This window comes from Suncus etruscus, chromosome 1 (genome assembly GCF_024139225.1).
Source record: "Suncus etruscus isolate mSunEtr1 chromosome 1, mSunEtr1.pri.cur, whole genome shotgun sequence".
Taxonomy (NCBI): domain Eukaryota; kingdom Metazoa; phylum Chordata; class Mammalia; order Eulipotyphla; family Soricidae; genus Suncus; species Suncus etruscus.
Window position 1 is genome coordinate 114,128,107 of NC_064848.1, and position 12,559 is coordinate 114,140,665.

The 12,559-nt window shown below is 44.7% G+C and overlaps 1 protein-coding gene across 1 annotated transcript; it reads left to right on the forward strand.

Annotated features, from left to right (window-relative positions):
• The first annotated feature begins 2,392 nt into the window (after positions 1-2,392).
• LOC126014191 (40S ribosomal protein S27-like) lies at positions 2,393-10,321 on the forward strand. Its single transcript, XM_049777546.1, has 2 exons — positions 2,393-2,416; positions 10,027-10,321. Exons 1-2 carry the CDS (start codon positions 2,393-2,395, stop codon positions 10,279-10,281), a joined length of 279 nt encoding a protein of 92 aa, XP_049633503.1. The 3' UTR covers positions 10,282-10,321.
• The last annotated feature ends 2,238 nt before the right edge of the window (positions 10,322-12,559 follow it).

A 12,559-nucleotide genomic window follows, 5' to 3' on the forward strand; every position in this document is an offset into this window, starting at 1 on the left:
GTGGCCCACCTAGACAGACCTGGGTTCGATCCTCAAGCATCCCAAATGGTCGCCCAAGCCTACTAGGAGCTATTTCTGATCACAGAGCCAGAAGTAACCCCAGCACCGCCAGGTATGGCCCAAAACCCAAAAAACAAAAATAGTTCAAGGGGCTGAGGCTGAGTACCTACCTGCCTGGGAAGTGAAGCAACAAGTTTAATTCAAGACATCACATCACTGTCCCTATCTCCATCCTCATCCCCATACTCAAGCACTGCCAGGGTGGTCCTCTTGGGGGCCGCAGCACAAATAGGTCTCAGTTGCACATTCTCAGGTTCCCCCAGCACTAAGCTGTCTGGACTGAGTACTATGAGGTGGCCTTAAAGCCCTCCTGCTCAATGGTTCAGAGTCCTGTGTGCCTCCAAACAACATAACCTGAACATTCAACAAACAACAAAAAGAAACAAGACCTTCTGGGAAGAAAGTTGGGACTAATGCCCACATGTACAATGCCACCACCAGTGGCAGCCAACAAATTCCATCCTCTACATTTCCAACAGCAAATAGAAGGCAAAGTTAAAAAGAGCTGTTCTTTAATACCTACCAAAAAGCTCTTTGATGTTATTAAAATAGGATATAGCCTTAATTAAAATTAAACAGTTGCCCTGCTTTTATGCAAGCAAATCTGCAACTACCTACAGACATTCCAGTCAGCCTGTTTTTCAAGTGGCAGTTTCTCAATGCAAATACAATTCTAACTGGCATTGTTCAGAAAGTTTAAGAACAATTGAGGTCTTTCTTCTCATTTACTTTTACTCAGCACCACAAGAATACAAGATAATACTGCCACTAGTAAATTTACCCAGAACATGGGACAACAGTGTTTCTTGCCCACAAGGAATGATTGTTTTTACTTACATGTAATAAGTACTATGTCAATTTATATCTTTTTTTTTTTTTTTTGGTTTTTGGGCCACACCCGTTCGATGCTCAGGGGTTACTCCTGGCTATGCTCTCAGAAATCGCCCCTGGCTTGGGTGGGACCATATGCGGACGGGGGATCGCGATCCATCCACGCTAGCGCTTGCAAGGCAGACACCTTACTCTAGCGCCACCTTCCGGCCCCCTATTATATCTTAAATATAACTCCCACCCTCCTCCCCCAACAGGGGGACTTCAGCCACACTCAGCCTGTGTTTTGGGGGTCTTATTCCTCGGATCTTTATTCCTGGCAGTGCCAAGAAACTGACTATATCGAGGCACCAATGATAAACCCAGCCTCAGGCCACACTCAAGGCAAGCACCCTACTTGCTCGCACTCAATAATCCAACTGGTTCCACTCAATCTTTTCCATAGTGATTCCAAAACTATGTGGCCAAATTCACCAAATAGTTCACCTTTATGAAATGCCCAACTCAAGACAAGCACAAAACAAAATATTGGAAGGATTTGAACTTCCTCATTAAAGCACTTAGACTGGGGGCCGAAGAGATAGCATGGAGAGGTAAGGCATTCTGCCTTTCATACAGAAGGGTCATCAGTTCGAATCCCAGCGTCCCATATGGTCCCCCGTGCCTGCCAGGAGCAATTTCTGAGCATGGAAGCCAGGAATAACCCCTGAGCACTGCCGGGTGTGACCCAAAAACCACAAAAAAAAAAAGCACTTTGATTTGAGAGAGAGCACAGCGGTAGGGCGTTAAGAGATAGAACTGTAGCCAACCAAGATGGACGTGGGTTCATTTCCAACATCCCATATGGTCCCCCAACCTGCCAGGAGTGATTTCTGAGACAGAGCCAGGAGTAACCCCTGAGCACCTCTGGGTGTGCCCCCCCTCAAAAAAAAAAAAAAAAAAAAAAGCACTTAGATGAGAATGTAGCTCAATAGAAAAGTACATGCTTGGTATACATGACACCAGGTTTGATCTCCAGCACAGCAAATGAAAAAAGAGAAAGTACTTTAAACCAACTGAAAATGTCTCATCATGGGGCCAGAGAGATAGCATGGAGGTAGCATGTTTGCCTGCATGCACAAGGACGGTGGTTCGAATCCCAGCATCCCATATGGTCCCCCGAGTCTGCACAGGGGCGATTTCTGAGCATAGAGACAGGAGTAAACCCCCTGAGCGCTCCTGGGTGTGACCCAAAAACCAAAATAAATAAATAAATAAATAAAAAGAAAATGTCTCATAATGAGGTATGGGGAGATAGTACGGTTGGGAAAGCACCTTGCATGCATACAGCCACCCAGGTTTGATCATAGATACCATAAATGGTCCCCCAAACCAATCAGGAATAATTCAAGGGCAAAGTCAGGAGTAACCAGTGAGGACCAATGGGTGTGGCCAAAAAGACAAAAGAGAAAATCTACTTAAGTATAAGCATGGCAGTGCCTCAAGTTTCGAATTTAAAACAATGGGGCCTGAAGGTGCACTAGAGGTAAGGTGCCTGCCTGCCTTGCAAGCACTAGCAAGGAAGGTTTGCTCCCCAGGCATCCCATATGGTCCCCCCCAAACCAGGGGCGATTTCTGAGCGCTTGCTTAGCCAGGAGTAGCCCCTGAGCATCAAACAAGTGTGGCCCAAAAAAAAAAAAAAAAAGAAAGAAAGAATTTAAAACAAATGACAAAAAACTCATAAAAATATTTTCTATGACTCTTTGGGTATTAATTATGGGATTCAAAAATTACATACTTTAAATTGTGATTGTTATATATTCACATTACCATAATATTAAAAATTATTACACTAAAATAGAATTTTGGGGGGGTGTTGACCTAGAGGTCAGGTGTTTACTACTGGTTCTGTATATGGGCCGTTGGAGATCAAACTCAGGTCTGGCATATACAAAGCAAGCACTCTACCCCCCATTGTATTTTCATTCCAGCCCCATAACCTCAATTTTAAAACAGTATCTTAAGAGGCTAGAAAATTAAGAGATGAAGACTGTCTACTATAATTCAATCCCTGACACCACAGGGTCCCCAAGCATAGTAATGAATGATCCCTCAGCTCCACAGAGCCAGGAGTAAACTAGGAGCAGAGCTAGATTTACACCTCCCACACCCCCTTAAAAAAAACAAACAAACAACAACAAAAAAAAAAAAAACAGTAGTGTCTTCTTAAGTTATAGTCTAAAACAGCATCTCTACAAACAGAATAAAAATTTCCCTTCTTGGGGCCGGCAAGGTGGCGCTAGAGGTAAGGTGTCTGCCTTGCAAGCACTAGCCAAGGAAAGGACAGCGGTTCGATCCCCTGGCGTCCCATATGGTCCCCCCCAAGCCAGGGGCAATTTCTGAGCCCTTAGCCAGGAGTAACCCTTGAGCATCAAACGGGTGTGGCCCGAAAAAAAAAAATTTCCCTTCTTGGGGCCAGAGAGAGAACACAGCGTTAGGGCATTAACTTGCACATGGCCAACTCAGGACAGACTGGGGTTCGATTCCCGACATCCCACGTGGTCCCCCAAGCCTGCCAGGAGCGATTGCTGAGTGCAGAGCCAGTAGTAACCCGAGCATCACCAGATGTGGCCCCAAAAAACCCACACAAAAAAAAGTTTCCCTTCTTAAATGTTTCCATGCCAAGTTGTTGCAATGATCAAAATATGCAATGATCAAAATAATGGGCCACTGCATCCTTACAAAATCTAAGTGGGGTTGGCTAGGTGTAAGACTATACATTCTCTCTCTCCTCTCCCCCTTTCCACCCTCCAACTTTAAATTTCAGATTTTAAGTAATAACAAATAATTATGCCTGAAAATGACTTGATAATAATGTAATTTAGACCTGAGTATTTTTATTACTTTGCAGTATGCCTCACTATGGTTTGTTTTTGTTTTGTTTTGTTTTTTTGGTTTTTGGTTTTTGGGTCACACCTGGCTAGTGCTCAGGGGTTACTCCTGGCTTCACGCTCAGAAATCGTTCCTGGCAGGCTCAGGGGACCATATGGAATGCTGGGGGTTTGAACCGATGACCTTCTGCATGAAAGGCAAACGCCTTACCTCCGTGCTATCTCTCCGGCCCCCTCACTATGTTCTATATTAAATTCCATATAGCTCAAGGAGCTTAAAAAAAGAAGACATTTTTTACTACGGTGTTTACCTTAAAAAAATAAATAAGTATGAAAGAAAAAAGTGTATATCATTTAAAAAAAGATTTGGTTTTGTTTTTGTAAAGGCTGACCCAGGGGCCCCAGATATATCTATAGGAGGTAGGGCACTTACCTTGGACAATGTCAATCAGGGTTCTATCCCCCAGGACACACTAGGTTTGTATATATAATATTTTTTTTATTTATTCAGAGATAGTGGGTTATTTTGTTGGTTTTTTTTTGGGGGGGTTGGTTTTTGGGTCACACCTGGCAGCGCTCAGGGGTTACTCCCTGGCTCTATGCTCAGAAAATGCTCCTGGCAGGCTCCAGGGACCATATGGGATGCCGGGATTCGAGCCACCATCCTTCTACATGCAAGGCAAATGCCCTACCTCCATGCAGATAGTTAGCTTTTTATGCTTTCTATTTTTGTTTTGGTTCTTAGGCCACACACAGAAGTGTTCAGGACTTATTTCAGGCTCTGTGTTCAGAGATCACTCCAGTGTTCAAGAGATGCCAGGGAAATCAGGCATACACAAGCAAGATATTATCAGAAGTACTCTCTAATGCCTGATGAAAACTTACTTGGTTTGGGGTTCTGAAAGGTATTTGGGGGTGGGGGGGGCAGCAGTGCCCAGGGCTTATTTCTATCTCTGTACTCAACGATCCCTCCTGGTGGACTTAGGGGGGTGATAGGAGGCTGGGGATCAAACCCAGAATCAGCATCATTAAAGGCTAAGGTACAAGTTCTATACATAATACCATAACACCTCAACCAGCAATATATTGTACCAAGTTATATTGGAAATTTATTCTCAAGTAACATTGTTTTTTGGGGTTGTTTGATTTGGGGCACACCGAACAGTACTCACCAGATTACTCTGGCTCTGCACTCAGCGGTCATTCCTGGAGGTACTCCAAACCATACAGGATTCCAGGGATCAAACCCAGGTTGTTGCATGCAAGGTTAAATACTCTATACACTATACTATCACTCAGGCCTCAAGTTTTGTTTTTGGGGATTTTTATTGGTGTTGTTTTGTTTTTGGTTTTTGGTTTTTGTTTTTTGGGACACACTCAGTGATGCTCAGGGGTTACTACTTGGCTTATGTGATCGAGATCACCCCCCGGGCCTGGAGAGATAGCACAGCGGCAGTGGCGTTTGCCTTGCAAGCAGCCGATCCAGGACCAAAGGTGTTGGTTCGAATCCCGGTGTTCCATATGGTTCCCCGTGCCTGCCAGGAGCTATTTCTGAGCAGACAGCCAGGAGTAACCCCCACCGATAAACACTGATCATTTCCTATTTCTTCAACCACAGTTACATTAATTCTGGAGATACTTTTTTGTTTTTTTGTTTGGTTGTTTTTTTTGGGTCACACCTGGCAGCACTCAGGAGTTAATTCTGGCTCTACGCCTGGGACCATATGGAATGCCGGGATTTGAACCACCAACCTTCTGCATGAAAGGCAAACAAACGCCTTACCTCCATGCTATCTCTCCAGCCCCAACTCTGGAGATATTTTTAAGTATAAAACTTTTTATTATGTATAATAAAAATTACTTCAAATAAAACAAAAATCACAATTATTTATATCTATCAGATAATAAGCCATATAATAGCTTTTTTTTTGTTTTGTTTTGTTTTGTTTTTTTGGGGGTCACACCCGGCAGTGCTCAGGGGTTACTCCTGCCTCTACGCTCAGAAATCGGCCCTGGCAGGCTCGGGGGACCATATAGGGCACCAAGATTCGAACCACCATCCTTCTGCATGCAAGGCAAACACCTTACCTATGTGCTATCTCTCTGGCCCCCAAGCCATATAATAGCTTTTAAAATACAACTACAGGACAACTTTAAAAATCCATTTTTAAAATACTGTAGCAAACCAAAACAACTGTACCATACAAATTACTTCTAAGGTGTTTTTGGGGTTTTTTTTTTGGGAGGGGCACATACCAGCCGCTCTCAAGGGTTATCTGGTTCTGCACTCAAAGATCGCTCCCGGCTGACTCAGGTGACCATCTGAGATGCTGGGGATCAAACCTGGGTCAGTCCTGGATCGGCTACATGCAAGGCAAATGCCCTACCTGCTCTGGCCATAAAAAACATGTTAATAGTATAAGCACAAAATATTTGTGAAAGAAATCAAATGTACCTATTTTTCCTAAAAGTGTTCTTAGAAACAGATATTGATTTGTTGCCACCTACTGGTTAAATTCATATCTGACTGTTAGTTATATCATGTCAAATATTCACTACAGTTCATTTAAAAGAGTGAGTCCAGAGATGCAGCTTAAGTGTAAAGCATATAAATTCTATGTGCAAGAACAGATTTCCAACCCTGCTACCATATACCACATAACCCCAGGTTGCCCAAGTGCGATTCCTAACAATTAAAGTTTTTAACAGTCAAAAGTACCCTAGTAAGGTTCTTCATGAAGTTTTACTAAACTATGTTACTTTTTGTTCTGTTTTGTTGTGGGATCACACCACCAATGCTCCTGGCTTTGCACTCAGGAGTCATTCCTGGCAAGCTCAGAGACCATATGGGTCTCCGGACATTAATCCCAGGTCGGCTCAGGTAAGGGAAGCACCCTACCCCACACTATACTATCTCTCCAGCCCCCTGAACTACTGTGTTACATTTAGGTTTAGAGAATTTTAGAAGAGGGATTTAGAAGAGGGAGCCATACACAGAAGTGTTAAGGACTTAATCCTGTCTCTCTGCTCAAGGATCACACCTGGGGTGTTCAGGTCCTGAGGATCAAGTTGGGTATGACTAAAAATAAACAATTACCTTAAGTTGAATGTATACTATCTCTCACGTCCCTAAAGGTTTTTAAGCTGCATCATGAGAAAATAATATCTTGACTTTGGGGGCTGGGGGGATGGGAGGGGCACAGATTTGTTGCAATCAGGATCCAAAAATTTCCATGATTACATGTTTATCTTATTCATTTTGAATATATTATATGATAGCAACCCTTTCCGCTTTTGTATTTTTTTTAATAAAATGACATGATCAGTTTTATACAAAGGGGATCAGGTGTCCTATTGCATTTTTTAAGCTTCAGGTTTTCTGTTTTTGGGGGGGCTACACCGGTGATACTCAGAGGTTGCTCCTGGTTCTGTGCTCAGAAATTACTCCTGGCAGTGCTCAGGGGGGGCATATGAGATGCCTGAGATCAAACGTAGGCTGACTGTGTGCAAGGTAAACTCCCTATTACTCTGGCCCCAGAAAACATTTTTTTTAGGGGGTCATACCTGGCAGCGCTCAGGGGTTACTCTTGGCTCTATGCTCAGAAATTGCTCCTGGCAGGCTCAGGGGACCATATGGATGCCCGGGTTTGAAGCACCATCCTTCTGCATGCAAGGCAAATGCCTTACCTCCATGCTATCTCTCTGGTCCCAGAAAATATTTTCTTTCGGTAGATTTTTTTTTTTTTTTTTTGGTTTTTGGGCCACACCCGGCAGTGCTCAGGGGTTACTCCTGGCTGTCTGCTCAGAAATAGTTCCTGGCAGGCACGGGGGACCATGTGGGACACTGAGATTCGAACCAACCACCTTTGGTCCTGGATCGGCTGCTTGCAAGGCAAACACCGCTGTGATATCTCTCCGGGCCCTCGGTAGATATTGTTAATCTATAATTATCTAAAGACATTAAACTTTTTTTTTTTTGTTTTGCCATATCAAAGGTTCTATGCACTGGAGTTAGTTACTCCCACTTCAGTGCTTGGGGGACGAGGGAAGAGTGACCACTACTGGTGGTACTCAGGGGGCTAAACTGAACCCTTTTTGTTCTGCACTCAGGAATCACTCCTGGCTGTGCTTAGGGAACTTACATGAGATGCTAGGAATGGAATCCTGGTTAGCAATGGGAAAGCAAATGACTATCCCCTGTCCTACCACTCCTAGCCCAAATTCAAACCTCTTGAATGCAAAGCATATGATCTGCCTGTTGGGCTACCTCTCCAGCCTGAAAACATTCTTTGAATAAATTGGGTCAAAACCAATATTAAAGTTTTAATAATCATTCACATGTAAGAATCTCTCTGACTGCAAGTGCTAAATCCGGGATGGCCACGTGCAAGGCAAACACCCTACCCACTATACTATGATTCCAGTCTCTATTTTAATGATTTTTTTTTTGGTTTTGGGGTCACACCCGGCAGCGCTCAGGGGTTACTCCTGCCTCTACACTCAGAAATTGCCCCTGGCAGGCTCGGGGGACCACATGGGATGCCGGGATTCAAACCACTGTCCTTCTGCATGCAAAGCAAACGCCTTACCTCCATGCTATCTCTCCAGCCCCTATTTTAATGATTTTAAGGTCCAAATCCTAATTTGTCAAGTTTCCAACAGACAAACTTGTATTAATAGGATCACAAAAGTCCTGTCCTAACTAATGAAGATATAAAAAAAATTATTAAACATAGTAAACCATTAACAAATGGAGGTCATAGGGGCTAAAGAGAAAGTACAGCAAATAAGGTCCTTGCATTTCACGTGATCAAACACAAGTTTAATTGCCGGCATCCCATATGGTCCCCAAACTTCACTAAGAAGTAATTCCTGAGTGCAGAGCCAGGAGTAAACCCCTAAGCATCACCGGGTGCAGCCAAAAAAATCAAATGCAGGTCACCATTGTGAATAGTTAATGTAAACACACGGTTCCCAGCAATTATTTTTTCTCAGGAACTCAGTTTTTTCATTCCCGCCCTTCAATTCTGAGGCTCACACTCACTGGCTGTGGGGCTACACACAGAAGATTGGGTGCACTTGGCAGTCAGTTTCAGATGTGAGATCACAGACAGCAGAGCTGACCCTAATTCAGCAACTCGGGGGATCTCAAATCCTGATGCCATCTCACAGAGAAGGTATGCAAAGTCAGAGCTCTAGTCTCCCAGGGGCCCTCTCCTTAGGAAGTTTCTTGTTCCTGCTTGATTTCCAATGTTTGTGCACTGCTGCGCCCATGCTATCTCTCTGGCCCCAAATATACCCATTTTTAAAAATCCATTTTTAGCAGCTCATGGATTTTCTATTAAAGTTATTTTCATCTTCCACTGATTTCCAGATAGCTATGATCACCCAAACAAGCAAAGCACAACAATTTCCACCACCATCTTTTTTTTTTCTTTTTAGTTTTCTTGAGCCACACCCAACTGTACTCAGGGTTTACTCCTGGCTCTACTCTAGGGAATTATTCCTAGAAGGTTTGAGGTGGCCATATAGAATGTCAGAGATTAAATTGTGGATTGACTGAGGATCAGCCACATGAAACCCTCTACGCTGTGGCTCTGCCCCCCCCCCGTCCGTTTTTTTTTTTTTTTTTTTGGTTTTTGGGCCACAACCCGCATTGCTCAGGGGTTACTCCTGGCTGTCTGCTCAGAAATAGCTCCTAGCAGGCAGGGGGACCATATGGGACGCCGGGATCCAAACCAACCACCTTAGGTCCTGGATCGGCTGCTTGCAAGGCAAACACCACTGTGCTATCTCTACGGCCCTCCAGCCCCTTTTTTAAGTTATAAAAGTTCAGGGATATGGGGCCAGAGAGATAGCATGGAGGTAGAACTTTGCCTTGCATGCAGGACGGTGGTTCAAATCCCGGCATCCCATATAGTCCCAAGCCTGCCAGGAGCGATTTCTGAGCGTAGAGCCAGGAGTAATCCCTGAGCGCTGCTGGGTGTGACCCAAAAACAAAAAACAAACAAATAAACAAAAAAAGTTCAGGGATGTGACTCAGACTTAAGAGTGCAGATCTAGGGCCCGGAGAGATAGCACAGCGGCATTTGCTTCGCAAGCAGCCAATCCAGGACCAAAGGTGGTTGGTTCGAATCCCGGTGTCCCATATGGTCCCCCGTGCCTGCCAGGAGCTATTTCTGAGCAGACAGCCAGGAGTAACCCCTGAGCATCGCTGGGTGTGGCCCAAAACCACCACCACCCCCCCCAAAAAAAAAGAGTGCAGATCTCTCTCGCCAAGGATCTCCTTCTCCCCTCTCCGGAGGAGGAGAAGCGGAAGCACAAGAAGAAGCAGCTGGTGCAGAGCCCCAACTCTTACTTCATGGACGTCAAGTGCCCAGGATGCTATAAGATCACCACCGTCTTCAGCCATGCACAGACGGTAGTTTTGTGTGTGGGCTGCTCCACTGTCTTCTGCCAGCCTACAGGAGAAAAAGCAAGGCTTACAGAAGGGTGCTCCTTCAGACAGAAGCAGCACTAAAATTTCCCTGAATCAAGATGAATGGGAAACCGTCCCAATAGGAGAGAGAGGAGGGAGGGGAGGGGAGGGGAGGGGAGGGGAGGGGAGGGGAGGGGAGGGGAGGGGAGGGGAGGGGAGGGGAGGGGAGGGGAGAGGAGGGGAGAGGAGAGGAGAGGAGAGGAGAGGAGAGGAGAGGAGAGGAGAGGAGGAGGAGAGGAGAGGAGAGGAGAAGTAAACTCTGATTTGATCACTCATATCATGCATGGTCTGTGGAGCACTGCCAGTGGTCATTCTGAGCACAAATCCTTAAATACCCACCCTGGGTATAGCCCAAACCACCTCCAAAATAAAATGAAAAGTACAGCATATATTTCTGAAATCATGTCTATTATCAATGGTAATTCCCTACCATAAAATAATTTTTTTTTTTTTTTTGGTTTTTTTGGGCCACACCCGGTGACGCTCAGGGGTTACTCCTGGCTATGCACTCAGAAGTCGCTCCTGGCTTGGGGGACCATATGGGACGCCGGGGGATCGAACCTCGGTCCGTCCTAGGCTAGCGCAGGTAAGGCAGGCACCTTACCTTTAGCGCCACCGCCCGGCCCCATCATAAAATAATTTTTAATCTCATTTTAGTTAAAAATTGTTAGGGGCTGGAGAGATAACATGGAGGTAAGGCATTTGCTTTGCATGCAGAAGGATGGTGGTTTGAATCCCGGCATCCCATATGGTCCCCCAAGCCTACCAGGAGTGATTTCTGAGCATAGAGCCAGGAGTAACTCTTGAGAGCTGCCGGGTATGACCCAAAAACCAAAAACCAAAAAAAAAAAAAAAAAGGAAAAGAAAAAGAATTGTTGGGGGCCAAAGCAGTAGTAAAGTAGGTAAGGAGCTTACCTTGCATGCAGCCAACTTGGGTTCAATTCCCAGCATCCAATACCCAAGCCCACCAGGAGTGATCCTTGAGTGCAAAGTCAGAACTAAGTCCTAAACACCACTGGGAATGCCCTCCCCCCCAAAAAAAGAAAGAATTATAGGTGTGGGAACCAAAGAGAATAGTGCAATGGCTAATGCTTTGTGCACTACCAATCTAAGTTCAATCCTAGGCACCCCCAAATGGACCTCTGAGCATACTAGGAGTTATTTCTGAACAGCCAGATGACCTGAGCGCCACCAGGTGTGGCCCAAAAACCAAAAATAAAGAAAAGAAACAAACACAATGATCCAAATAAATAAACATTTTAGAGGTAGGCCATGGAGATACAGGTCAAGAACTGGAGAGTACATGCTTTGTATTCAGAAACATCCTGAGTCCATTCCCTGGCACTACTCCTTAAGCACTGCAAGAGTCCCTTATCACTGATCCGTGAGTAAGCACAGCTCTGTCAGGTGTGGCTCCAGAAAATAAAATAAATACTAATTAACATTCATTATGTGAACAGAAACAATGTCATAATAGTATGGAATAACTCGCTTGTGTTTTCATTTCCCTGAAGTGACAATGAACACTTTGGCCATTGGCTGTCCATATGCCATCTTCATGAAGGCATCTGCTCATGCCTCTCCCTAGTTTTTTGGTTTTGTTTTTGGGCCATACCCAGTGGCACTCCGGTTACTCCTGGCTCTGAGCTCAGAAATCGCTCCTGGCACGCTAGGAGGACAATATGGGATGCAGGGGATGGAACCTGGGTCTGTCCTGGGTCGACCATGTGCAAGGCAAATGCCCTACCGCTGTGCTATTGCTCCAGCCCCACTCCCTAATTTTTGATGAGGTTCTCGGATACTTTTTATAGTGAATCTTTTTTTAGTGCTTTATGAATCTTGTGTATTTACTAACATTTTGTTTTGTTTTTTTTTTTGTTTTGGGGTCACACCCAGTGGCACTCAGGGGATACTCCTGGCTCTCCATTCAATAATCACTCCTGGGCCAGAGCAGTGACACAACCAATAGGGCATTTGCCTTGCACGCCCTAGCCTACGACGGACTGCGGTGGTTCAATCCCCCAGAATCCATATGGTCCCCCCAAGACAAGGGTGATTTCTGAACACATAGCCAGGAGTAACCCCTGGGCATCCTGGGTTTGGCAAAAAAAAAAAAAAAAATCACTCCTAGCTTGGGGGACCAAATGGGATGCTGGGGATCGAACCGCTTCCTGTCAACCACACACAAGACAAAAGACCTACCACTGTGCTACCACTCCAGCCCTATTTACTAACATTTTTAATTTTTAATACCAGTTTTCTAACAATGATGACTTTTTTTCCTAAGAAAATTTAACTATATCATTTCAACAATATCTTT